The sequence below is a fragment of the Anabas testudineus genome, chromosome 19 (assembly GCF_900324465.2).
Source record: "Anabas testudineus chromosome 19, fAnaTes1.2, whole genome shotgun sequence".
NCBI classification, from domain to species: domain Eukaryota; kingdom Metazoa; phylum Chordata; class Actinopteri; order Anabantiformes; family Anabantidae; genus Anabas; species Anabas testudineus.
The window spans coordinates 17,964,670-17,990,841 of record NC_046628.1 but is presented as its reverse complement, the minus strand read 5'-3'; the positions used below and the strand labels follow the sequence as shown (position 1 = coordinate 17,990,841).

General features: G+C 43.9%; 2 protein-coding genes across 3 annotated transcripts in view; one reads left to right on the top strand and one right to left on the bottom strand.

The window, feature by feature from the left end:
- Window positions 1-7,035, bottom strand: part of prkg1b (protein kinase cGMP-dependent 1b) — a 35,373-nt gene extending 28,338 nt beyond the window's left edge. Inside the window, exons 1-2 of the mRNA XM_026351308.1 lie at window positions 6,359-7,035; window positions 1,425-1,591 (exon numbers count right to left, since the gene is read on the bottom strand). Coding sequence (XP_026207093.1) covers window positions 1,425-1,591; window positions 6,359-6,678 — 487 coding nt within the window. The 5' untranslated portion in view covers window positions 6,679-7,035. The remainder of the gene's footprint in view (window positions 1-1,424; window positions 1,592-6,358) is intronic.
- A 5,647-nt stretch (window positions 7,036-12,682) lies between these two features.
- On the top strand, window positions 12,683-25,388 carry a1cf (apobec1 complementation factor). Of its 2 annotated transcripts, none has more exons than XM_026351311.1 (13): window positions 12,683-12,779; window positions 16,489-16,639; window positions 16,870-17,004; window positions 17,120-17,250; window positions 17,818-18,056; window positions 18,747-18,911; window positions 19,069-19,166; window positions 19,257-19,394; window positions 20,001-20,145; window positions 21,070-21,314; window positions 21,827-21,963; window positions 22,564-22,718; window positions 23,138-25,388. In XM_026351311.1, exons 2-13 carry the CDS (start codon window positions 16,538-16,540, stop codon window positions 23,290-23,292), a joined length of 1,845 nt encoding a protein of 614 aa, XP_026207096.1. In that variant the 5' UTR covers window positions 12,683-12,779; window positions 16,489-16,537; the 3' UTR covers window positions 23,293-25,388. The 2 variants fall into 2 exon arrangements, with proteins under 2 accessions (XP_026207096.1, XP_026207097.1); XM_026351312.1 differs by having other exon boundaries at window positions 22,564-22,728; window positions 23,138-23,259.
- Window positions 25,389-26,172: the final 784 nt, after the last annotated feature.

Below are 26,172 nucleotides of genomic sequence, written 5' to 3'. Positions count from 1 at the left end.
AAAATTGTTTTCATTCAAATAAAAGTGAATAAACACATGATTTATTTTCAGATCAAAGTAAAATGCTAACACAGATTAAAATGGGGTCTGACGACATCTTCTGTCCAAGCACACCATCATCAACCTGTGTTTCAAGTGGGAGGATCACGTTACTAAACAGGCGTCTTATATAACTCACTAACCACAAATGCAGCTATAAATACCACAGAAGAGCTCAGAGTAAATACAGCAAAGAGACAAAGGGACAAATCTGAATTTATAACACCTCCATGTGAAATGTAACAGCAACACATTTCTCACACTAACTTCTGTTGTTATAATAAAACACAAACTGTCCCTTTAACCTTTGGTTGAAAGTGTTAGTAGAGAAAAAAACTGTGTTGAACTGACAACGAACACGGCTCTTCAGTGTCTGGAAAGGAGCTCAGCTGGAGATACGAGGTTGGTGTAAAAAGAACCATGTACCAGCATGAAAACATAATTCCAACAGTGAAATATGGTGGGAGGAGCATCATGATTCGGGACTACTTTGCTGCTACTGGACCTGAATGGTTTGCCATCATGGAGACAAAAATGAGGTTTATCTATCCTACAGGATAAAGTTGGGGTGTCTGTCTGCAAGCTGACGCTCAGACGAATGATTTTAAGTTGAATTATTTCGTCACAGGCGATGTTTAAGGCTAGAAACTGATAAAACCTAGAAACTAGTCTGAGGAACGAGTGATTCAGGACAGAGACAGAGCAGAGAAGTCACAGTGCTCAGCAGCCTTCAGGCGTTCTGACACGTTACACAACACACCGCAAGTCTGACACGTTTCTGGAAGAACAGCAGCTGAGAAAACTCTGTCCTAAAGGTCGAACTGAGCTCCAGGAAAACTTCTGCAGAACTTTTCTGTCTCAGCTGGAAATGTCACAAACCTCAGAGTCTCTGCAGAACTTGAAGCAGCTTCTCATTATCAGTGACAATCTTTACGTCTGGGGACACTTCTCCCCTTCAATTAAATTTTAATAATATCATTAATTACATGTGTGAGAGAGTGGTTCTTGATTCTAACTGAGACACAGTCACACACCTCCCTCTGAGTTCTTCCCAAACTGTAAATAATAAAAAGTGTATCGCCCTAGCCTCTGCATCGTCCCTGAATGCCTCACAACATGGCTGAACTACAACCTGAACACTTCCAGAACGCAGCACACCAGAACAGTGGCTAACAGACAACTAATGCACACAGGTGATGACAGGTCGTCCTACAACAAGAAATATCAGATTTCCAGGATATCGTGTTGAACTTTGAGGCGATAGAGAGAGTTAAGGGAGGCGGGAGCTGAGTGTGCACCACTTTCTACACACATATGTAGAACGTGTGATAAATGAGGCCTAGGTCTGATTGTGTGAGTGTTTAGTTTGTCCTTTGATTTCTCACCTTCCATCACGAAGACCAGGGAGCCGACGTCGCCTTCTTTGATGATGCAGGCGTCATTCCCATAATCTACGGGGTACATGCAGTCCACGATCTCCTGGATCTGAGACAGCTCCAGGTTCTTCATGAAGTCATTGTCTAAGATGGCGTCTTTTATGAGCTCCTTCGACCTGAGAGACAAGAAGAGAGGAGACATCAACAAATAAGATCATAGAAACGAAACCCTCCGATGTTGGTGGGTGGATAAACTGAACTGTACCTCAGGGAGGAGGCAGCGCCTTAAAGTCTATCTTCTGGAGTAAAGTACATGAACCACATAGCTAAAGGTCACAATCGTGATGCGATGTTGTCTGTGAGAACAACTTTAACATTCACTCATGTTTCTGAGCTGCGTTGATAATGTGTCAGAGCTCACAGCCACTGACTGAACAGTTAATGTGTGTGATCAATATCAGCCGAGTGTGAAACTCCAGTTTAATGTCACAAAAGGACAGAGAGCCGGCCCGTTACAAACACTCTGCAGCTCGGATTGATTTCACAAAGGCTTTTCATGCCTCAGTCGACACTTTGGTCCAGAGGGAGGACTCTCCAGACCAGAATCTATCAACACGTAAAAGGCAGACTGTGCGGAAATGCTTCTGATTCCTGCTCCCCAGAGGATGAACTTCTTCTATGCAGAGTCATAACGCTGCCTCCCAACCATCCATCCTTTACACTGGAACCAAATAAATAACTTTTTTCTTGGGCTGAGGGTTAAAAATAAAGAAATGCTCATCACTGAACTTCTAGCTTCACTCCTTGTTTTGCTTTAGGCACTTTTTCCTGCACACAAACTTTTGATCCCAACACAAATCACACATTCTGAGTTTGACTGTTGTCTATTCAAGAGTTAATTCATGTAAATTCTCAATTACCACATTATAATCATTTATTCTTCCCAGCAGCTGGTGCGACACGAACCCGACTGCTGGCAGATATCTGCAGGTTTTAGAAGACGAGTAGCTCCTTCCTCCTTCAAACATGAACAAATGAAAAGCAGCTGAGCTGCCGTCATAAAACCTAATAGTGAGCACTATGAGTCAACACCGATAGAGCCGCACAGAAACTCTACAGAGAGAGAGAGAGAGAGGATATTACAGCAGAGCCAAAGGTTTCCTTCCTGTCAACTCAATAAAGCACATTTTAATTGAAATGGACTGAAAGAGACAAGCAGAGGGAAGGAAAGATGGAGAGACAAACAAAAATCAACACTCCCAGCTGTCGACTGATCGCAGCTTCAGTTTCGTTTCAAACTAAGGAAAAAGACCCGCTGCTGCTATTTAACCACTAATCTCTGACTTGTATCACAGCAGCTTTGTAGATCTAAAGCTGAACTTTGGAGTTTTCTTATTCACTTTAATCCGCTCAGTTTAGTTTAGCAGCATCTCAGTGTTTGGACTTTGGCCGTGCTGCCGCACATCTGCTGACTCTTTCCTGTGGAAAACTTTTCTGTAATTCACAGGTTAACAGTGGAACCAACATCAGAAGACACACGAACCTCGTGTCTACTATTAAAAACTATTTGAAACGTCAGAGCACTGACTTACTGACTGATAACTGGAGGTTTTTTCTTTCCTCTGGGAACCAGTTTGGCCCAGATACAATTCACAGGTTAGAGATTAGTTTGTGGAAATTTCCTGAGCAGCTGCTGCTGATGGTTCTTTCTGAGGCTGTGAAGTGCTGTGGGAAACGCTGGCATATAAGAAATAACTGTGTTGTAAAGAGGGAAAAAGACACCTAAAGGTCTAAGAATACATTCAGAATTGTATTTTATAATCCAGTGGAGGAGACGAGCGCCTAGAGGACCTATTAGAGCTGGGTTTTATTTTGGTGAATCTGCAGAGAGAGAAATGTTTCAGCTGGCTTCAGTATCTGCATGTAAATTAGACTCTGGAGGAAACTGACTTCAATGAAGACACATTGAGCACGGACGGAAAGAGGTGTCGGCTGGTAAAATAGACCCTCGTATTATTACTGCATGAGTCAGAGGAGAGGTAGAGAAAAATAAAAGTCCACAGAATGAAAGAGACTGAAAGAGGGAAACAAAGCAATGAGATGAGAAGTACAGCAGACAGACAACTAGGAGACAGGAGCCAAATGACAAATTACATACAAAACAAAAGACCTAATAGCAAAGAAAATAAGTCAAATTACAAGAATGTATGAAAAGAAAAAAACTGTGGAAATGAATAGAGAAGACGCGAAAGAAGACAGATTCTGTCCAAGCAGAAAACAACTTGAAAGAACTCTAAAAGCGAAATGAACAGAGACGTGATGATATCAGGGAGGCCAGCACCTTTAACGCAGGTGAGAGGAGAAGCAGATTGAAGAACATCATCACGTCACAGCTACAGGTACCAACAACGTGTCAGTACAAGTGGAAGTCGCTGCCTGCGCTACGAGTACTGTAGAAACACTGATCCATCAAACATGTCCAGAGCACAAAGATAGAAAATCATCACTGTTTTTAATTAACATCTTCTAAAACAGTATGAATACGTATCAGTGCTCTGAATACAGACAGACTCACTACAGTAAAAACAGAATCATCATCATGTCTTCCGCACAGTCGAGCTGAGATTCATGATATGTCTGACGTTGAGTTTGGACAGAAGGGACCTCGTCAAAATAAAAGCCCCCTCTCAGCAGCAGATCTGTGACAGCTGAGTCTCAGCTGATCATTAACTTGTCTGCAGTGAGGAGCTGAAAATGCTTATGAAGCGTTACTGCAGACATGAGGAGAGCTGGTGGGTGTTCACAGCCCACACACACTTTACTGTAGTACTTGTATTTATGTTTTAAAACACACACACACACACACACACACAGGCTGGCAGTGAGAAGTAGTGGGATGGTAAATGAAGCCCTGTCAGCTGCCTGTGCACGCGTGTGTGTGGGAGGACCACACGGATTAAAAACCAACACTGGTTGTTCTCGCTGCCATGGACAGACAGAAAAACACATAATATTATACTGAGCTCTGAGAACTGGCTGCTCGCTAACACAAGTGAAGCAGCATTGAAAGCAGCACTCGAACTGCTGCTTCTTCTTATGCCAGCGGTTAAGTGACAGAATAATGTCAAATATCATCTTAATTCATTAGAATTAGAGATCATCAGGATGGTGAGCACGCCACGACAAAAACACGTGATGATTACAGGTAGTAACTGGTTGTACCTGTCTGTCTGTACAGACAGGCCTGAGCTGGACTTGTACCGGTCTACGTACCCCGTCTGTCTTCAAAAACATGATCTAACATTGTTTGATTAACATGAGAAACTGTGTTCGAGCTGTCGCGACAAAACAAAATGAGGTTGTCATCAAACCGACGAGTCCAGTGGCGTCTGGATGAACCTGGAGCTTCTGTTCGAAGCAGCTGAGCCAGGCTGCAGCCTCCTGCTGTCTGCTTAATGAGAAAACCCAGAGGGAGGAAGACCACCTGCTGCTCAGGTAAACACTACGCTGCCACACAGCAGTCATATTTATATGTATAGAAATAAAACCTGCTGCTGACCATCACATCAGGAAACTGGACTCTTAAACCAGAGCTCAAATATGTTTTACAGGTGTTCACCTGTGTCTTTGTCCATAAATATTTCCGTCATCATTTCAGAGAAGACCAAAGGTAAAAAAGAGAATCTGGAGCCTGTGAAATAAAAAACAGACCTTTAACCACTGAAACAGCTTCTGATTCAAACTGTTTGAGATTCAACTCTGACAATCAAACATTCCAATGATCACGTCAGGTCCCTCCAACAGACAACTCCACATGATGTATTCAGAGAAGATAAAGCTGAAGGGAGATCCCCGAGTGAAGGATCGTTTCACACAGTTCACGTGAACAGGACCAGGTGACCCGTGTGAGAACACCTCGTGTTTAACAGGAGTCATGTACGCTGCTTTGTGTTGTGGGGGCCTAATGATCAAACACACAGGGATTTCTTCAGCCTCGGCCTGAAGCACACACACGTGTCAATGAGAGATTAAACAGGCAGTTTGTATATTGGAGTGGCTTCAACAGACACGGAGCTGTTCTCCCTGTAAAACCTGAGCGCCGGCAACATGTTGCACAGGGACCGCTCTTATTCCACTCTCCCCCTCCATTGTAATGATGTGGAGGCAGAACTCATCAGAATGATGAGGTCTCTCCGGAGAGAGGACAGTCAAAGTGGCTTCCTCTGGTCCACCTGTGCAGTGTTTAATTCAGGAGGGAAACATTCGTGTTTGGAAGTTTTCATCTGCCTGGAGGTCTGCAGGAGCTCTGCTGGCAGGACACCAGCCTCCACTCGTCTGCCTTCTTTGCATCAGACTTTCACTACAGCCGAGTTCAAACATCTCCTGAGAACAGACGGTTTTCCTGAGAGGAGTCTGCCGGGCAACCGAACCAGCGCTCTGAGAGTGTCGCTGTCTGCTGCTGCAGTAAACACAGCTGAGATGAACCAGGAACTCACAGAGAAGGAGCTGCTTTTCCTCAGGACTGTGCAGAGACATGTCAACACCAGTTTCTTCCTTTGAACAGCTGGAAGTGACTGAATGTTTATGTTGCTGCTTCGACATCTGGTGCGTCTGCATCCAACAGAACATTAGTACAACACTCAACAGTTGTGTTTCCATCCAAACACAGACCACATTTACTGTACAACTATTTATTAAACCACCACGGAACACGTTAAAACGAGTCCTCGGACGTCAGGACGTCGAGACGCATCCATCACAACCAGCTGGGTTGAAAACAGGCTGCAGAATCACTGAGGTTAATATTTACTCTGAGTGTCCCAGCATGCACCTTTAATCTCAGCTGACGCACCAGAGTGGAGGCACAGGTCTGAAATCTGCACACAGATATCACAGGTTTCACAGACTGGGTTCAAACACACCCTCTCACTAAGTGGACTTACTCTGGGCTCTTGGGGTAGAAGGGCAGGGTGACGTGGCTCAGGTCGGTGATGTCACAGGCCGTGGGTTCGGCAGAGATGGCCTGGCGTTTGCTGCGATGGTGGTCGGGCTGCAGGACGAGGCTCTGCTGCTGGGCGTGGACCTGCTGAGCGGTGGCCGGACGGATTACGGACCGGTATTTGTCCAGCTCGTTCTGTAGCCGCTGGATCAGCTCGTCCTTTTGATCCAGCTCCAACTCCAGCTCATCGATGAGGGCGTCGCGCTGCCGCAGCTCCTCGATCTTCTCCTGCAGAGCATACTGCAGGTCCCGCAGGGTCCCCATTCCTCCCTTCCTGGGAGCCTGGTGCTCCTTGAGGCTTCCACAGGTTTCTTCTGGACCTTGAGGGTCCCTATAGGGGCAGGTTTCTTTGGGGTCTTCCAAGTTCCTCAAGGGACTTCCACGTTTTGTGTTGGTTTCATGATGATCTACTTACATGGTCCTGATCTAGTCCCCAGGATTCCTTTAAGGGGTTTCAAGGTTCCTGTAGAATCTCTAATAGCTTTCTACTGAGGATCAGGGTCCTTATGGTTCTTCTGAGGAGGATCCAAAGCATTTTTCTGTGACTACAAAGAACAGAACTCTTCCAGTCCAGCTTGGACCCTGATCCTGCAGTGATTCCTGTCTTCAGTCTTCAGGATATTTGCACCACACAAAAGAGAACGAGTCCAACAGAGAAAAGCCTGGAAACAACAGGTCCTCAGGGACAAAGCTGAAAACCAGAGTAAATGAGCTGCTTCTCTCTGCACCAGGGTTCCTGTGCACAGCTGGGAACAGCTGGACAACACAAACAACTGCTCCAGGCAATAAAACATCTGACAAAGGAAAACAACCAGGTCCAGTTTAATCCAAACGTGGAGTCAACAGAAGTCCAGCATCAGGTTTCTGTGAGGTTTGTTTCCTCAATTAAAATGAAAAGTGCTGCAGAAGAAACGAAGACTGGAGCTGAGAAGCGTTTCAGGTCCACATTAAATCAGGTAAACTGTTCCGGAGTGTGAATGTGCAGGAAGACGGTGGATGATGGACTCAAACAGAACCAAGCTGCGGGATCCACAAGACCCGGAGTCTGAGACGAGTGGAGACGAAGCCAGAATCCTGAACGCGTGAGTCGTGAGTTTGAGTCTGGAGAGAGGAGAAGCCGCAGACCCCGAGGACACGGATTCACTGGTCCGGGAGTCCAGGGAGGATGTGGATCCGCAGATCTGGTCCCGTTGAATCCCCTTCGTTAGTTTGATCAGTTTCATGCGCAGCAGCAGGAGGTTCACACCGGGACTGAAGCTCGTCTCCGCCTGTGCGTCCAAAAGTTGCTCCGTCTCAGCTCCTCCTCCTCTTCATCAGTGCTGGTCTTCATCCTCACGTTTCCTGGACTCTGATGTTCTGCTGATGATGGGTTCTGTCGCTGCGTGGGTTCGTTTCCAGAAGGAGAATAAAGATCGGGGAGTTTTAAAACTGTCCCTATTTTAATATTTCTGGATCCATCAGATCTCAGACAAGTTTCATTTAAAACACTTAGAATAAATAGTATTTAAAGGACGGAGCTGCTCCATGAGTCCATGTAACTTCCAGGTTCGATTCGTCAGAACCAGTTTGAACCCAGTGTCCCGGGTCTGTGAGCGGGGATCAAACCGAGAGAGAAGCTTCCATCACATCCAGGTTTGTGAGTCGTTTAGTCAGAGAACACGAAGGTCTGAGACTGATCAACCTGAAGGATCCACAACAAAACTGTGAGTGTAAGAGAAACTGGACCAGGATGAAGTAAAATCAACCAGGGACAGGAGAAAACTGGACCTTTAGAGTCAGTTTACAGTAAAACTGCTTCGAGGACGGACCCATGAGGCTGAGCTGCAGCGTCCTCTGCTGGTCGTTCAGTGTCACTGAGCCAGAGTCCGGGAACATGTCTGGAAATAAAAAGTGTCTTCAAATACTAGAAAAGTGCTTCTGTCAGTTAAAGAGACAAAAACAAACACTAAGTATGAAAAACCTGATCCAGCACGGACCTGGACAAACCTGCTGCGTTGATCCTGATCAGGTCTTCAGCCTCCTACTAATATGTACACATATATACTTTATATTTATAACTCCCATTATAAAACCTGTAAAACCCAATAAAAGGCTTTTCCTCCTCTTTCCTTTGTTGGATGCAGGAACCGGGTCTTTCAGGATCCTCTGTACCACAAAGAGTCTGAGGACTGATTATTTAAGGACTGTGACATGTTGAATTTAAGTGGAGACACAGTTCAACTCTTTAATAAACTTCTCTACAGATGTTTCTCCGTCTTTTTGTCTTTTTCACACTGCGCATGTGTGAAAGCGACTGGATGTCTCCAGATGAGAACGATCAGCATGTAAACGTGTATTTATTCCACGTGTGTCTGCAGGTCTCAGGTGTGTCAGCTCACCTGAGTGTTTTGGAGAACCTCCGCAGCTCCGTCTCCTCCACCGGCTCCGCCGACACCCCCGCTGCCCGCCGGGTGCGCCTGCTGTCCGGCCAGCTGTCCTGGCTGCAGAGGCCGCGGCCCCACAGCACCGACTGACATTTGTGCAGCTTTCTCCGCAGCTCCGCCGCCTCCTCCTCCTTCTCCCGCAGCCTGCGCTCCATCTGCCCGATCCGCTCGTCCTTCAGCCGCAGCAGCCGGCCAAAGTCCGCCTCCAGCCCGCTCATCCTCCGGTCCTCCTTCAATTGGTGTGGACGTCAGGTCCAAAGCTGGATCTGTCCAAAAGAGACAAACTGAGGACAAGTCGGTAACTGGTCTCACTCGATCCGTTTCTGATCAGGGCTTCACCTGAGTCCAGACCGAGAGAGAGAGAAGCGTCACTTCTCCCACTGGGACTCCACAGCTCTGCAGAACCAACAGTTCACAAACCGGTTCAGTCCTCACACACAGTCACACAGTAAAACACACACTGGTTCCCAGTAAAGGGTCTCTACTGGACCGAGCCGCAGCACTGGTCTCAGAGAGAAGTGAAACTTGAATTCATCATAAGTTTAAATGGTTTGTGAGGTTTGAGGGTGAATTCCTGGGGGGCTCAGTTATACTGGAGGGACACGGTTTGGGTCCATGTGTCACTGGTTCTGGTCTTTCCAGCCGGACCTTCAATCAAACACAGGCTCCACAGCGACTGCCCCCACTAACCTGGGGGTGCTCACTGACGATCAGAACCTTTCAGCTCTGTGGTTCCACGATGGTGGAGCGACCCACCTCCTCTGTACCATCAGCTGCATCAGTGTCCATTGAAAAACCAGCTGGAAACAGAAACAGGGTCACAGAGCGCTCTCCTCCCCCTTCACCAACACCACCGATCAGGGGACGTGTTGGAGGAACAGCTTCAGTGGTCTGGATTCTCCAGGTCTCTGAACTGGACCAGAGAGGGAACCGTTCCCACAAAACATCTTCTCTCTGTGTGTGTGTGTGTGTGTGTGTGTGTGTGTGTGTGTGTGTGTGTGTGTGTGTGTGACTCCACCGTGTAACAGCATCAAAGAACCCAGTGTGTGTGTGTGTGTGTGTGGTCATCCCCCATCTGATTTAATCAAGGAGCTCACTGTTCGACTGCCAGCACACACACACACACACACACACACACACACACACACACACACACAGGGAACTTCCCGTAAGCATCAGTTAATATTTACTGAACTAAACAGAGAATAAATCCGTCTCTGTGTGCAGCTCGGTGATTGACAGCTCAGCTCCACGTTACGTCTGTTCACGTGAAGACGACACAGAAACGTGTGTTTGCTCATTAAATCTCCAACAGGAGTCAAACAGGGAGGAAGGCGACTCGGTGAAAGGCTTCAGGTTCTTCTAAGTAGTGGTTCTGTTATTCTAAGTTCTTATGAGAGCAGGACCCTCTCTGTTCCCCTTATATAGTACAGTCGTACTTCTACAACTGTAGAAGTACAACTACAGAAGTACGTCAAAGTACAACTGAAGAAGTACAACTGTAGAAGTACAACTGAAGAGGTACAACTGTAGAAGTACAACTGTAGAAGTACAACTACAGAAGTACGTCAAAGTACAACTGAAGAAGTACAACTGTAGAAGTACAACTGAAGAAGTACAACTGTAGAAGTACAACTGAAGAAGTACAACTGTAGAAGTACAACTACAGAAGTACGTCAAAGTACAACTGAAGAAGTACAACTGTAGAAGTACAACTGAAGAAGTACAACTGTAGAAGTACAACTGTAGAAGTACAACTGTAGAAGTACAACTATAGAAGTATGTCAAAGTACAACTGAAGAAGTACAACTGTAGAAGTACAACTGAAGAAGTACAACTGTAGAAGTACAACTGTAGAAGTACAACTACTGAAGAAGTACAACTGTAGAAGTACAACTACAGAAGTACGTCAAAGTACAACTGAAGAAGTACAACTGTAGAAGTACAACTGAAGAAGTACAACTGTAGAAGTACAACTGCAGAAGTACAACTGTAGAAGTACAACTGTAGAAGTACAACTATAGAAGTATGTCAAAGTACAACTGAAGAAGTACAACTGTAGAAGTACAACTGAAGAAGTACAACTGAAGAAGTACAACTGTAGAAGTACAACTGTAGAAGTACCACTACAGAAGTACGTCAAAGTACAACTGAAGAAGTACAACTGTAGAAGTACAACTGAAGAAGTACAACTGTAGAAGTACAACTGTAGAAGTACAACTACAGAAGTACGTCAAAGTACAACTGAAGAAGTACAACTACAGAAGTACAACTGTAGAAGTACAACTACAGAAGTAAAACTATAGAAGTACGTTGAAGTACAACTGTAGAAGTAAAACTACAGAGGTACGTCGAAGTACAACTGTAGAAGTACAACTGTAGAAGTACAACTGTAGAAGTAAAACTACAGAAGTAAAACTATAGAAGTATGTTGAAGTACAACTGTAGAAGTAAAACTACAGAGGTACGTCGAAGTACAACTGTAGAAGTACAACTGTAGAAGTACAACTGTAGAAGTACAACTGTAGAAGTACAACTGTAGAAGTACAACTGTAGAAGTACAACTGTAGAAGTACAACTGTAGAAGTACAACTGTAGAAGTACAACTACAGAAGTAAAACTATAGAAGTACGTCGAAGAACAACTGTAGAAGTACAACTGTAGAGGTACAACTGTAGAAGTACAACTGTAGAAGTACAACTGTAGAAGTACAACTGTAGAAGTACGTCAAAGTACAACTGTAGAAGTACAACTGTAGAGGTACAACTGTAGAAGTACAACTGTAGAAGTACAACTGTAGAAGTACGTCAAAGTAAAACTGAAGAAGTACAACTACAGAAGTACAACTGTAGAAGTACAACTACAGAAGTACAACTGTAGATGTACAACTACAGAAGTAAAACTATAGAAGTACGTTGAAGTACATCTGTAGAAGTAAAACTACAGAGGTACGTCGAAGTACAACTGTAGAAGTACAACTGTAGAAGTACAACTGTAGAAGTACAACTGTAGAAGTACAACTGTAGAGGTACAACTGTAGAAGTACAACTACAGAAGTAAAACTATAGAAGTACGTTGAAGTACAACTGTAGAAGTAAAACTACAGAAGTACGTCAAAGTACAACTGTAGAAGTACAACTGTAGAAGTACAACTGTAGAAGTACTTCGATAAACCTTACCTTACCTTACTAAACCTGTTCCTGTTTCTAGTGTCAGTCACGTCAGTCAGTATCGTGTACGAACTTTAATACACATCAGCTTTTATAAACTATTCCTTTAATACTGAATCCTACATTTCCCACAATGCAACTGCCCTTCATCACAGCCTCCCAGCTGTTTGTTCCAACCCCCACAGGACAGACCTACAGTCACTGAGACCAACCCCAGGTGAATTCTGGGAGCTGTAGTGATGATGTTTCAGTCTCCATCAGATGTGATTTGTGTGTTTGATCGTTTAGCGTCCGTCTGTGAACCAAACATTCACCTGCACGGTGGAGAGTCACGTGTGAGCCGAGCAGACGCAGCTTCACTAATGATTTGAATCCACGTCTGTGACTTTGTCTTTAACGGTGAATGAAACACTGGAGCAGCTGCGTCGTTTCCCCTGTGTGTGTGTGTCAGTAGGTGAAGAGCTCTGTGCTGCAGATAGTGACTGTCGGTCAAAGGCCTCCTGCCACACGCACACACACACACACACATGCAAATACACACTGAAGCAGCAGGTGTGTGTGTGTGTGTGTGTGTGTGTGTGTGTGTCCACAGATAGCAGCAGGTTAAACATTAACGTCAGCCGGCTCGTAAAGCTAACACCAAGACAGTGGACCTTTGGAGTTTGATATGATGTGATCACACACACACACACAGACACACACCGTGACACACACACTCTGTTCAGAATGACACAGCTCTGATCGGAGGGAGGTGATCTCTGAAATTGCTCAGGTGAGTTTGTCTGTTTTTCATCCAGAGACACAAAGTTTTCAGTTTGAGTTTTATATGTAGAAGCTACAGAGACAGAGAGAGAGATAGTATGTAAAGTGAGTGTCGTTCGACCGCTCTTCTTCTCTAGTGTGTGGTGAGCAGGATTCATGTGTTAAACAGAGAGAGAGAGTGTAAAGTCAGTGTCACTCGACCGCTGACTGCTACCGAGAGACATGAGAAGTGAATGAGTCTAGAAAATACCTTAAATATAAAAGTAACTGTGGTAGAAGTATTCAGATACTATAGTAAAATGAATTCATGACGTCACTGTAGTAATAATTTACCTCAAATGAATCTGAATTATGATTTGAAACCACTTTAATCTAATTTAAAGTGTTTCCGCTCACCCCTTAGAGTACTGAGAAGTAAAAATAAAGTACTGAATTCATACTATTACTGTAGTAAAAGTACAGAAGTATAATCAGCTGAGTTGCTGCAGTTGAAGGTTTTAAATACAAAGATCCAAAACTTTTCATTCTTCAGTTTTTAAAATTCAGAGAGAGACTTGAATTAAATTAAATGTTCATTCATCTGAGGAAAAGTCAGAAAACAAGAGTTTCAGGGTTTTTCTTAAGCTAAAGTTTTGTTTTTACAGCACAGAAAATCTTCAGATAAGTAAAACATCTGTAAAACTGAAGTATTCGAAATAAAAACCATGCATTAATAATCATAAAGTACAATTAGTAATATGTACTTAGCATTAATCATATGGACGGTCAGTGAATTGAAGTGTATCGCATCATTTCACGGTTTAAAAAGACCTCATGGTCACTTCATGGTACATTTGGTTCTGTCACATCAGCACAGACGGTTCGGAACCATCTGAAAGATTCAATCTGCAGAACTCATCTGTTCAGTTTCGTCTCTGACGTCCTGGACCGATTCACTGTGAAGGTGGATTTGGTTTCTCTCCTGGTTCACTCATTATCTTAAAATAAAATGTTGGACAGTTGGGTTTGTGAGGATGAAGCCTGTGCTGTGTTCGGACTGCTGCTGTGTCACTGATGAATGTTTAACTACGGACACGACGACTGAGATTAATGTGACAGAGCTGAAACTGGCTGATAAGGCAGATTTGATGAATCGTAGGAGGTCACCCATTTAAATACAAGTGATTAGTTCAGGTCTGAGGCGCCAGTGACAGAAAGTTGATCAGAGAAAACAGAAGTGCTGTGATGAAACACTGGAAGTGTGGATTTAACCCGATCCAACATGTTAAAGGGTTTTCAGGGTTTTTATTCTCATTTACTAAACAGATGAACGTTCCGCTTTTTGGACGGAGCCACGATCAGCAGGTTATTAGATTTTACATCATGTATTCTCATTTGTATTGAGAGATGTTATTCAAAGAAATGACGATAGTCTCCACTGAGTTCATTAATATGAGATCAATCTAATACTCAGCAAAGAAATAAAGAAGCTACTAGAGAAGTTGATCTACTGCTGACAGTTTCTTCACGTCTTCTTCTTTGGTTTCATGGTCTGATCCTCTGGGAAGCAGCAGAGGAGTCGTCAGCTCCACCAACACAATATTATTAGGTCTATTATTATTGTTCTAGTTAAATTAGTGAGGGTGAACTGACATTAACAACTGTTTCGGCTTTCACAATTACCCCTTTGAATTATGTGCTCAGTTTTGTTGGAGGGAAAATGTTTCTTGATTCAGCTGAAGAGCTGTTTTCCTGGAGGCAGCTTGTGTGTGTTGGTGTCAAACACTCGTCCGTATTGATCAACAGTTCACCTTCAAACCTTTAAATCTGCTCCCTTCATTCAACCGTTCACAGCAAATCACTGGATCCACAGTTACAAACACGTCTGTGGGTTTAAAGGAAAAGGTGCTGATGTTCATCTTCATCATCTTCATCATCATCATCATCATCTCATGACCTCGACCCTCTCTCTGTTTTCTTTTGTCTCTCGCCCGTCCATCCTTCTCTGATGTGAAGAGCTCATGTTCATTTTGCCTGTTGAGTTTCTCTCTTTGAAGTTAAAGGAGCAAAGAAAGTGTGTGTGTGTGTGTGTGTGTGTGTGTGTGTGTGTGTGTGTGTGTGTGTGTGTGTGTGTGTGTGTGTGATCATACTAATGGATGCAGTGAAGATGTATCAGGCTGTTTAGCATTAAGCTGATTACATCAACCTTTCTTTAAGGTTCAAAGGGTTTTCTGTAAGTAGCCACTTCACACACACACACACAGACACACACACACAGTGATGATGGCTGCAGACAAACACTCATCAGCTACAACTTTTTTTATCGGTGTGTTTGTTGGGTACTATTTTCACAAGCGGATGAATACACATGTGGCAGCAGGGTGATGTGGTTTGGAACACGATGGGTGACTTTCTTCATGTGTGTAATGAGGACATTTTTAGATGCAAAGTGAGGACATGGTTGTAAAATGAGGGATGATTTTTAATATTAAAGTGACTTTTGTATTTTTAATCGTTGTGTTGTAAGAACGTAGATGAAAACATGAAGGTGAGACAGAGACAGGGTACGGTCCCCACAAGTTCTCCACTTAAAGAACCACAGAATCAGTCATTTGTTGTCCAATCTGTCCACCTGTCACTGTGCTAACACAGCATTTTGCTTTGGATCAGACACAGAATAAACCTGGTTCAGCCATGGTTTTCTTCACATTATGTTTGTAGGTAACGTCCTTATTATAAATTACATTATATACAACATTTCACACTGAACCCATCAAACCTCTGGACGTTGACGTAGATTGTTCCAGAGCTCTTCAGGAACAGTTTCACATTTTTAGAAAGTGAGGACGTTCTTACAAAATGCTGATTTTGGTGCCAGTGAGCACGTTTTCAGACAGTTCTCTGACTTGGTTTAACACATTTAACTCCTGTTGACTGCAGGAGCTGAAATGTGTGTTTTGTAAATCTACCACAGAGCTCTCATAATTTCCCCGATGAAACAGACAGTCAGACTGCAGCCTGTCCAGAGTCTCTGTCAATGATTAGCGAACAGACCTTGACCTCTCTGCTGCTCAGATACGACTCGTATCTGTTGTTGAGAGCAAGAAACCAGGATCAGCAGGGTTCAGCTCGGAGGACACACGGTCGTTCTGTGTGGAAACAGGAGCCGCTCCTCACAGTTGATGTTCTGAAAAAGGAGCTCATGTTTTATTCTCAGAGGTTTTGATAGTTTGAATGAGTTAACGATGCATTTCCTGAAGCTGTCTCAACACCTGATAAGAGCTATTTTACTACATTTATTAGGGCTGATAAAGCAAGGACACAGAGAAACAGACAGAGTTTCTGGATAGTGAAGGTGTTTTTAGGTGGAGGATGGAGCAGCCAGAGGATGCCTTCCTGTAAAATATATAGATCGTTTGTAGCAGCAGCAGCTTAATAATGATCAATACCAACCACTTGATGACGTCTAGGGAGATATACATAAGAAAGTTTTTATGACAAAACAAAGACACCTCCAGTGACCTTAAACTCTGGTAAACTTAATAAATTCCTACCTACAAGTCACTTTGTCTGAGAGCGTGGGAACAGACAACCTCAAGCTGGAGGACTCATTGGTACGAGTCAAGAAGAGGCCCACCAGTTTGGTTTTAAATCAGAGTACTTAAAAATCACCTGTATGATTCAAACAACACAGAACAGAGAGACAAAAATAACACAGGTTGTGTTTGGTTGTTTTCCAGTGAGCACCCCTAATTTCCCTGATTTACATATTGCTGTCAATCACACCCAATGGAATCCAATCAGAAAACAAGCGGGGACGGACTGACGGGGACCCAGAAGGAGACGGCGCTTCGAGGACTAATGCAACGCACAGGATACCAACTACGACAGGTGAAGTCAAATCAAACATCCTGGACTCATGTCTGAAAGTCTTTTTTTTGTAGATCTTTGTTTTTAGCAGGAGTTTCTTCCAGTTCTAAATAAAACTGTTCTGACTGGTTTTAAATCCTTGAAGAAGATATTTCAGGTTTTACTTCCTGAAACTTGATGCTCAGATCAGGGAGTTTGTCTTCAGCTTAATGATCTTTACTGTATTTGGATTTTCTCCTGGTGTGTCTCAGGAGAACGGTCAGCGGCGGTACGGTGGCCCACCTCCAGGCTGGGACGGCCCACCTCCAGAGAGGGGCAGCGAGATCTTTGTGGGGAAACTACCCAGAGATCTGTTTGAGGACGAACTGGTCCCACTGTGTGAGAAGGTGACGGACAGACAGAAACAGGGTTGGAGACGGGGCTCCTGCTGATTGTAACTACAGTGTTATACCATGTTCCCACATGTTCTCACATCTCTAACTTCACTCTTCCTGGCTCTAGTTTGGGAAGATCTATGAGGTGAGGATGATGATGGACTTTAACGGGAACAACAGAGGTTACGCCTTTGTCACCTTCAGCAACAAACAGGAAGCCAAAACAGCCATGAAGCAGCTCAACAACTACGAGATCAGGTCGAGTTTGGATCCTTTTTGTCTTTAGTTCCATTATTATTTTACTCTACTACAAACTTTCAGACTCAGACCTACAGACGTGTCAATCATCTTTGTTGAAGTCATATCACAACACAGAAATGCTGATCAGTTGTTACTGGTACAGTCAAATAACCTTAGAACCACACAGTTACATTCATCAACCCTCCTAAACACCTTTATAGTGGGAAGATCTGCTCGTTTTCCATATATTCCTGTTCTAGCCACTGCTGATTACCTGGATCAGGTGTGTTCAGCCAATCAGAAGCTGGAAGAACAGGGATGGTTAGAAAACACACAGGACGGTGGCCCTGAAGGATCAAGACTAGCTGCCCCTGTTTTAGAGTAAGAATTTCCTGTGGTACTGTGGCCCGACACTACAATAGTGGAGTACTTCTATAGTATTGAGTGCTGTGTACTTCTGACACCTCGACCAAGCGACCAGCTGTTTGAACCCATCAGTGCCTCAGTAACTGTACTTTACCTGTCACTACGCTGTCATTTACCTTCTGTGGTTTGATGTTAATCTAAGTTTCTTCGCCCCTGCAGGAACGGACGCCTCCTCGGCGTTTGTGCCAGCGTTGATAACTGCCGTCTGTTTGTGGGGGGAATTCCCAAAACCAAGAAGCACGAGGAGATTCTGTGCGAGATGAGGAAGGTCACCGACGGGGTCGTGGATGTCATTGTGTACCCCAGTGCTGCAGACAAGACCAAGAACAGAGGCTTTGCTTTTGTCGAGTACGAGAGCCACCGAGCAGCTGCGATGGCCCGCCGCAAACTGCTGCCAGGTTCAGTCCACTTTATTAATTAACATCAAGGATGATTAACAGAAGACAGCCAGCTGGAGAACTGTGGAAATGGACATTTCAATACAATCTAAAAACAGAGTGTGGTGGAGTCTCTACAAGCTGATTATCAGAGCTGCTAACAAGTTATTTTAAAGCAGCCAAAGTACCATCATTATCCCCTTAAAGTATCAACAGCTCATAAAACTAAACACAACATCATAAAAACTGTCAAAGTCTGCTTTAGACAGACTGCATGAGCTGATCCCAGCCTGTTTCTGGGTCCGTGTCCAATAGAGGAAGAGCTGCATGAGCTCTGATGAACACATAAACTCATTTGAACCTCCTGTTACTTTCTGTTTGTTACCTGAGGCTCTTTGAACGTGTTTTACTCTGTGAGTTAGGAAACATGTCTCAGACACGTTAGCTTGAAGCTGCCTGATAAAGCCGAGCAGCTTCTCCTCAGCTACAGCTGAAGGCCTCACAGATAAGCTGGAGATACAGGTTTATTACTCGTCCACAGGAAGATAATGTTTGTGCAACGCTGAGCTCAGGCTGGATGAACTGCAGATGCTGAGTCGCTGCTGGTTCTGTTGTGTGAAGAGAACTACTGTTTGGACATGTTGTTCTACAGGCACAAGTGTCAGTTACATGAGGTTTATCATGTTCACATGTTCTCACCTCGTCTCTCAGGTCGTATTCAGCTGTGGGGTCACGCCATTGCTGTGGACTGGGCAGAGCCTGAGGTGGAGGTGGACGAGGACACAATGGCAACTGTCAAGATCCTGTACGTCAGGAACCTGATGCTGCAGACTACAGAGGAGACCATAGAGAAGGAGTTTAACAGCCTCAAACCAGGTACCACAACACACCACAATACAGCAGTAAAAGATCCGACTGTCCTCGAATGCACCAACACAGATATGTGTGGTGGGACACAAATGAAAAATAGACTGTAAGGTGAGCTGGCTTCAGGGGGCTGGTAACCAATCAGAACCATCATATCTGATCATAGGTGCAGTGGAGCGAGTGAAGAAGATCAGAGATTACGCCTTTGTCCACTTCACTCAGAGAGAAGATGCCATCAGCGCCATGAATGCTCTCAACGGGAAAGTAGGGACATCCTCTCCTCGGCTTTGCATGTTGTTGTGGTGCTCTGTAATGAGGGGATTTCCAGAGTCATGTTTTCCCTCCTCCCTGCAGGTCGTGGATGGGTCTCCTATCGAGGTGACTCTGGCCAAACCGGTGGACAAGGACAGTTACGTTCGTTACACCAGAGGGACAGGAGGACGAGGAGGATCTCTGCTGCAGCCCGACTACACTGCCTACACGCTGGGACAGGTAGGACCCTGAACACAACACAAATTCTGACAACAGGTTCATGTGAGTCATATAAAGAACCCATCAAAGCAGCGGCCTGCAGCCAATCAACACTTACTGTAGATACTCAAAGACTTGAACTGAGAAAGCAGGTCTGTGGACAGATCCGCAGGTTCAGAGGTGACACACATTGATTTCCCACCCAGCATTTACAGAATATCACCCATGTAGTGAGCTTCAAACTTTTTCTATTTGAACTGTACTAAACGCACACAAACATTATAAAGGACAGTAACGAACATAGATTCAATTGACCTCCAACAAACTAAAGAAAACTTAAAGGGTTAAGGACGCAGTGTGTGACCTTTAAGGTTCAACAAGGTATGAACAGGTGAATTTGTTCTGATGTACAGGTAATGTGACTGAGGTAAACGGCTCCATCAAGTGGAAGCTTTCAGTCATTACACTGCAGAAATGCAGAAAACCAGAAAATGAAACAGGAGAATTTTAATTATGGACAAACACAAACCAAAGGAAACAGATACAGGACACATCTGTCATTTAACATTTAAATTCATGTTCATGTTCATGTGACTCCATGATGAATCTAAACAATTGTTTTCTCAGGTGTACGACCCGTCGACAGCGTATCTCGGGGCACCCGTGTTTTACGCCCCCCAGGCCTACGCTGCCATCCCAGGTCAGTTCCGCTTCCCAGCAGCCAAAGCTCACGTTGGGGGTCGCGGACTGATCAGGACACCGTCAGTGAGAGGTGAGGATGGGTGAATATTAAACTATAGAAAATCAATGTTGACGATAGTGATGAAAGGTGAGCTCACATTCACACAGAGAAACAAATCTAAAAAACACCAGTTATCAAGAGTCACCAGGTGTTTGTCTGTGAACACAGTGTGACTCTGAGCTCCCCAAACAGCTGTTCTTCAATATTCTGACATGAATTTAGGTTTTCAAAGCAAACGGCTGCTGCCAGTTAAAACCCTCAAATCATCCTGTTTGGCAGTTTCCAGCTGAAAAGAGTTTGAGAGTTTTCACTGGGCAGCAGAGACGTTTCTACATGATCAGATCTCTGATGGTGAATTGATCATTTGATGAACTCCGCTCCAAACGTGTAAACTGTCTGGTCCCTCATGCAGCATCAGTACTTCTGAAAGATCAGAATTGAAATGGACACAGAGAACTGTTGTAGTAAAAACTGGTTGTGATACGTTATCTGCTGTGTGAAGCCTGCAGCTCATCCTTCAGGGAGGACGATGAAACACAGAATTCAATACGAACGCTCTGAAACATGAAAAGAGCCGACCTTTTAACTTCAGTAAACTGCGCTGCAAACAAAGAGGTTTGGAGCTTTCAGACGGCCAATTCACCAATAAGAGGATTTTCCTTGTCACAGTGTTTAGAACTGGATCAAATCGTTCACGTGTGTCCGTGTTGTTACCAGGAATCAAATCCGATCGACTGAATCAGCAGTGGAAATTTGTTCTTAATTCAATGAAACTTTTGTTAGAAGAAAGTGAATCACCTGGAGAAATGAGCCTGCAGCAGGATAGGTGTGCCGTTACCATGACTACCGCTGTACCTGTTCACTCTGGTTGGATAATTGTCTGACTGTGTGATTCTTCTTCCGGTTGATTTCCGGTGATTTGATTGATTTCACTGCCTTTTCGGTTTCCTGTAGAAATTTACATGACTGTACCTGTAGGGGCTGCGGGGGTGCGGGGGCTGGGAGGGCGGGGATACCTGGCCTACACCGCAGGGGGCGGAGTCGTGGGCCGAGGCGGCAGCGGAGGCGCCTCCTACAGCCTGAAGGCGGACAAGCAGGTGGAGGAGAAGCTTTACGACCTGCTGCCAGGGATGGAGCTGACACCCATGAATCCTGCTGCCATGAGCCTGAAGGCTGCTGCCATCAAACCTGCGCCACAGGTAACAGGACACACCTGGGAGGGAACATAGTCATTTACTACAACTGATGTCTTAGTTTGGGAGATTTTTCACCATGTAACAGTGAACAGTAGAAAATCCAGGACATTGAGGGTTCATTACTGGGGGTTTACCGGTTGATCTATGTTTAAACCCTCAGTGGTCTTAGTGTCTGGGTAAGACTGAAACAATAAGATCATGGATACAAGCAGCCAAAGTAAATCTCCGGACCAGTTACTTACTGTGTAACTACTGCTCCTTCCTGTTGAGTGGAACCAGTTTAGAAAAATTACTGTAGCTTCCATTTGGGGGGATATCTCAATGCAGATCCAGAACACCGGCAGTGTCTCAGGATACTGAAGTCCTTTCAGAGTGACGTCAAAGAGTTCTGAAAGCCACGCTGACAGACACTACGATACTGACGATAACTGGATTAATGTGTTGTTCCACTGAAGATATCTCCACCTGTCTAACCTCAGTGAGCCTGTCTGTCTCTCTCTGCTCCGGTCTGTCAGGTTCTAGAGGAGTTGTGTCAGAAGAATAACTGGGGTCAGCCGGTCTATCAGCTCCACTCTGCCATCGGTCCAGACCAGAGACAACTGTTTCTCTACAAGATCACCATTCCGGCTCTGGCTACACAGTACCCCAACGTGTAACGACAGCACCTCTACTACTACTGCTACTAACAATACTACCACTGTTACTACTACTAATGACCATCAGGACTGTTACTGCTCCTCTTCGTGGTACTACTAGTACTTGAGTACTACTTGTACCACAAAGAGGAGCAGTCAAAACACATCATATAGAAAGTCCAGTCCACGTCTTCTTCAGTGTCATCTACTACTAGACTGTGGGTTCTGTAGTATGTTGTCATGAAAACCATCCTGCAGTCTGCCATCTAAAAGTTTAACCTTCTATCTAATTCAACTTTAACATAGTACAAACAAAGTACAGAGGTGAATAAAGGGTTGGACCAGGACTAAATATTTGTTTTGTGGTCAGTGACTGCCTGTGGTGATGGACCGTGGGCCCTCTCAGACCTTTTGTGTTCTCCCCCTGGTGACCCTCTCAAGCTTTTTGTGGGGTCTCTTTTCCTTTAGTCGAGTCCATTTTTACGATGATGTCAAGTGAATCTACTCACATTAAAACTTTCTTATTATTTATTCAATGATTTAACTACTAGTTGAATTAATGTGCAGACTCGCTACCTGTTCTGCAGCCCGGCTGAAGCTGGTTTCTCTGTTTGCAGTCATCCCTTCACTCCTGCGAAGCTGTGTGCTGCTGTAGAAGAAGCTAAAGTCCATGCAGCTGAGTACACGCTGCAGACGCTCGGACTGCAGACAGAGGGTGCCGCAGACACCAGCTGTGCTACTGCTGCCGCTGTGGCTTCAGTGGCCTTCCCAGGTATGTGAAGGTCCGTACCCAAAGCCAACTAACTCTTCTCTCAACAAACCACTAACAGACGGCTGACAGGTCTTTCACAGCTCCAAGCTGGTGCTCCTAAATGCTGAATGCTCTTCTCCGTTATCAACCGGTTCGGTTAAAGCAGATTCAGATTAGTTTGTGATGGTGATACCTTTTTTAATCCTGTACATTAGAAATTTAATTGAGGCTAAAACGTCCAGCCAATCAGAATCAAAGGCCTTTGGGGGTCATGCTGTGTGAGTTCCTGTCGAGTTCTTCTTCCAAAGCTAAAGTTCTCTGTGTGCCTCTGGTTGTATTAATTAGTTATCAGTGACCAACACACTTCTATGGCTTCCACCTAACAGAACATTTACAGACTCATTAATAACAGTTTGTGGCTTTTTCTTTCCTCTCTCCAGGTTACACTCTGGCGAGCCCAGCATCGACAGCGGTCGCCTCCCAGCTGAAGCAGGCTGTGTCTCTGGGTCAGGACCTCACCACCTACACCACCTATGAGGGCTACCCTGCCTTTGCTGTGGCGACACGCCACACTGACGGATACGGTGTTTTCTAGAACAGCAGCTTTTAAAATGGAAAATAACTAAAGGTCGCATTTACAGCCTACTGCTCTTGTTTGTCTGCTGCCAAGTGACTGAAAGTCTCTAAAAGTTTCTCCAACTCATCTGTTAAATTGGTGAAGTGAAGGTACGAGCTGGAATCTGAGTACTGCCACACTGACACAGACGAGTGGATCATAGGGTGAAACATGTTCTTCATTCTCACACTCGTCCTTTCGTTTGGTTTTGTCAGGACACAAAATGAACAGATTACCTCTGCACAAACAAAAGCAGAATGGTGTGAATGCTCGTCTTTTAGACCAGTTTTACAGGAGTTAACTTTAAAACCTTGTTGAAAACTGCCGCTGGGAAACGTTTGGGACTCGTCAGTCGCCCTGAAACAAATCCTTCACCTTTTTTCCTTCTTCGTATTCTCTGCTCTTCTAGCTTTATTTGATCTGAATGACGTGTTCGTACTGATCTTTGATTACTGTGTGATTGATAATGTCTCTGGGAAACGGCCTACGATTGGCTGAAGGTTTGAATTCATGTTTAGATCAGTGAATCTGTTCAGGAGCTTTTAGTTTGTCTCCAGCTGGAGGTTTAAGATAGTCAAACACTAATTGATTTCTAACTCTTTTACTCTCTCTCTCTGAGAGTTGTAGTTCTGTAAAATGTCTTTAGCATCTACACAGTTCACTTTTGACATTTTTCCTGCCACAATATGAAAAAGGTATGAAGTATGAGTCCAGGTTTTAGAAAAGGTAAAACCGATGTTCTGGACTTTATCGTTCTACAAACTGTGAATTTCTTTTTACACTGTGCTCATGGGAATGGAATCCACATGAATCTTGTATCATAAGCTTTTCCTCCCTCATGATTAAGATCTGAGACCAGATTTGGTTCATTTGATTCTTCCATCTAGCTGAAAAGCTTCGTTCCGACTGCCTGCATGTGCTGTATGATGATGGAGGAACGCCTGACACCAATGTTCTGCCAGGCTCACACAAACATGTGAACCTCAGAGGTAGAACAGAGACGTCTGGTCTTCGCTGTGGTGCAGGGACATTTGTTTGTGGAGCAAAAACAAAACAACCTTTTAAATGATCATTAGTTTCCACAGTGGAACCATCTTCAGACTGCAGTTTACCTTCAGTTTGAAGCTAATGGTAAAATAACAACTGACAGGTTAATAAGATGAACTAGATCACTAGTAGCTGCACCTCCTGGTGGTGACTGGTTGAACATGCTGTGTTGTGTCTGAGGAGGACAGTGTGTCATTGTCTTCCTCTCAGATAATAGCGAACGCAGCACTGACAGCTGCAGACGCAGGTCGATCCCTCATCACCAGCACAGATCGCTCAGTCTCACCTGCTGTTTGTTTCTTATAGTTGTTTCTTTCAATGTTTCTGGAGAGTTTTACAGTTGACAACTCACGGTGACATCCGAGCTGTGAACATGCCGAAGCAGAGACAGTATTAAAGTGTGCAAAGCACTTAGAAGTTATTTTTATACCAGGAGAAAGACGAAATGTCCACACACTATTTGTATAAGAGGTATTTTGCATCTTTTTGAGTCCATAATTGACCTGGAAACAGAAACATGATCAGTACTAATCTGTGATCAGCAGAGAGAATTGTGGGAAATCTGAGGGTTTGAAACGGCTTTGATAAAGTGTAAACTTTCATGATCGCTAATGTTCTAAAAATAAAAACGCTGATAAGAAAAGTGCTGCTCCACAGTGTGTGTTAGTTGTTAGACTACTGTATTGGCATCATATGTCTGTACAATAATAAAATGACCTGCTCAGGTTTCAGTTTAGCAACCTCGTGATCTGTGTGTTCCTGGGAGTGTGGAGGAACATTTGTGTGAACGAGGTTAAAAAGTTTTAAAGAATTTATATAAATCTAAGTTCAAATTCACAACCTGAATTCTCCTAAATGTAGTTTCAAAGGGTAAGACCGAAGGAGACCGTCTTCAATCTTCTGCCAGCTGTCATACAGACGTGGACAAAATGATTGGCCCCCTTCCCTTAAAGAAAGAAAAACCCACGAAGGTCAATGAAATAAATGGAAACTGGCAAAAGTAGTAATTAATAAAAATGCACTAAAAATGAACTTGTGAAAATCAGACATTACTTTGTTTTTAAAAAAAACTTCTGTTGAACCACAACTACAAACCTATGAAAGTGGCCTGGACAAAATGATGGAACCCTTAACTCAATTATTATAATAAGAACTGCTGATTGATGATGATTAAGGTTGATTCTACTGAAAACGTGTGTATTTAGAAAGGTCATAAGTCTAAACAGGCATTTTGGGATTAGCTGTGGTCAGGTTAGACAGATGACCTCACTGAGCATTAGATAATAGTAGGTTATATTCTCCTATATTATGTTTTATTCACATAGTAGGAAAATAAGTAAGTAAACATTTAACCTTGTGGAAAACTTTAAGATTAATCACAAGCTGCACTTTAAGAGATCTGATCTCATCTTACTGTTTAAATTTTGTTCCAACACCTGATCCTTTAAAAACCTGATGCTGTTCAAACAGATTTACTTACTTTATCCTGTAACATCAAACTCAGTGACGCTCTCCACTAACATATGAGGACTGTGAAATTAAATAAAAGTTGTTGCATCAGTTGTACTATTGTGATAATGGGTTTTGTTGGTGAGGATCAGTCGTGCTCTGAAGGTTATATGTGCATTAATGTACATGTAAAGGAAGAATCTGTTTGTTCTAATGGGTCAAACTGTTCATCTGCACAAATGTTTCAAGTAAAAGTCACTTTAGCTAAAAATAGTAAAACTCAAATCACTGCTTTTTACAAATAATCTAAAGGAAATAAGTGAAGGTACTGAGTGTTCCTAAAGTTCAAAGTTAAAGAACAGT

What these genes read in the sequence shown, in the direction of transcription:
- a1cf (XM_026351311.1), top strand. Translation starts at nt 16,538, where the DNA reads ATGGAATCCAATCAGAAAACAAGCGGGGACGGACTGACGGGGACCCAG. An exon ending in CCGCCGCAAACTGCTGCCAG is followed by an intron (nt 18,057 to 18,746) that starts GTTCAGTCCACT and finishes CTCGTCTCTCAG; the next exon opens with GTCGTATTCAGCTGTGGGGT. An exon ending in GTTTAACAGCCTCAAACCAG is followed by an intron (nt 18,912 to 19,068) that starts GTACCACAACAC and finishes ATCTGATCATAG; the next exon opens with GTGCAGTGGAGCGAGTGAAG.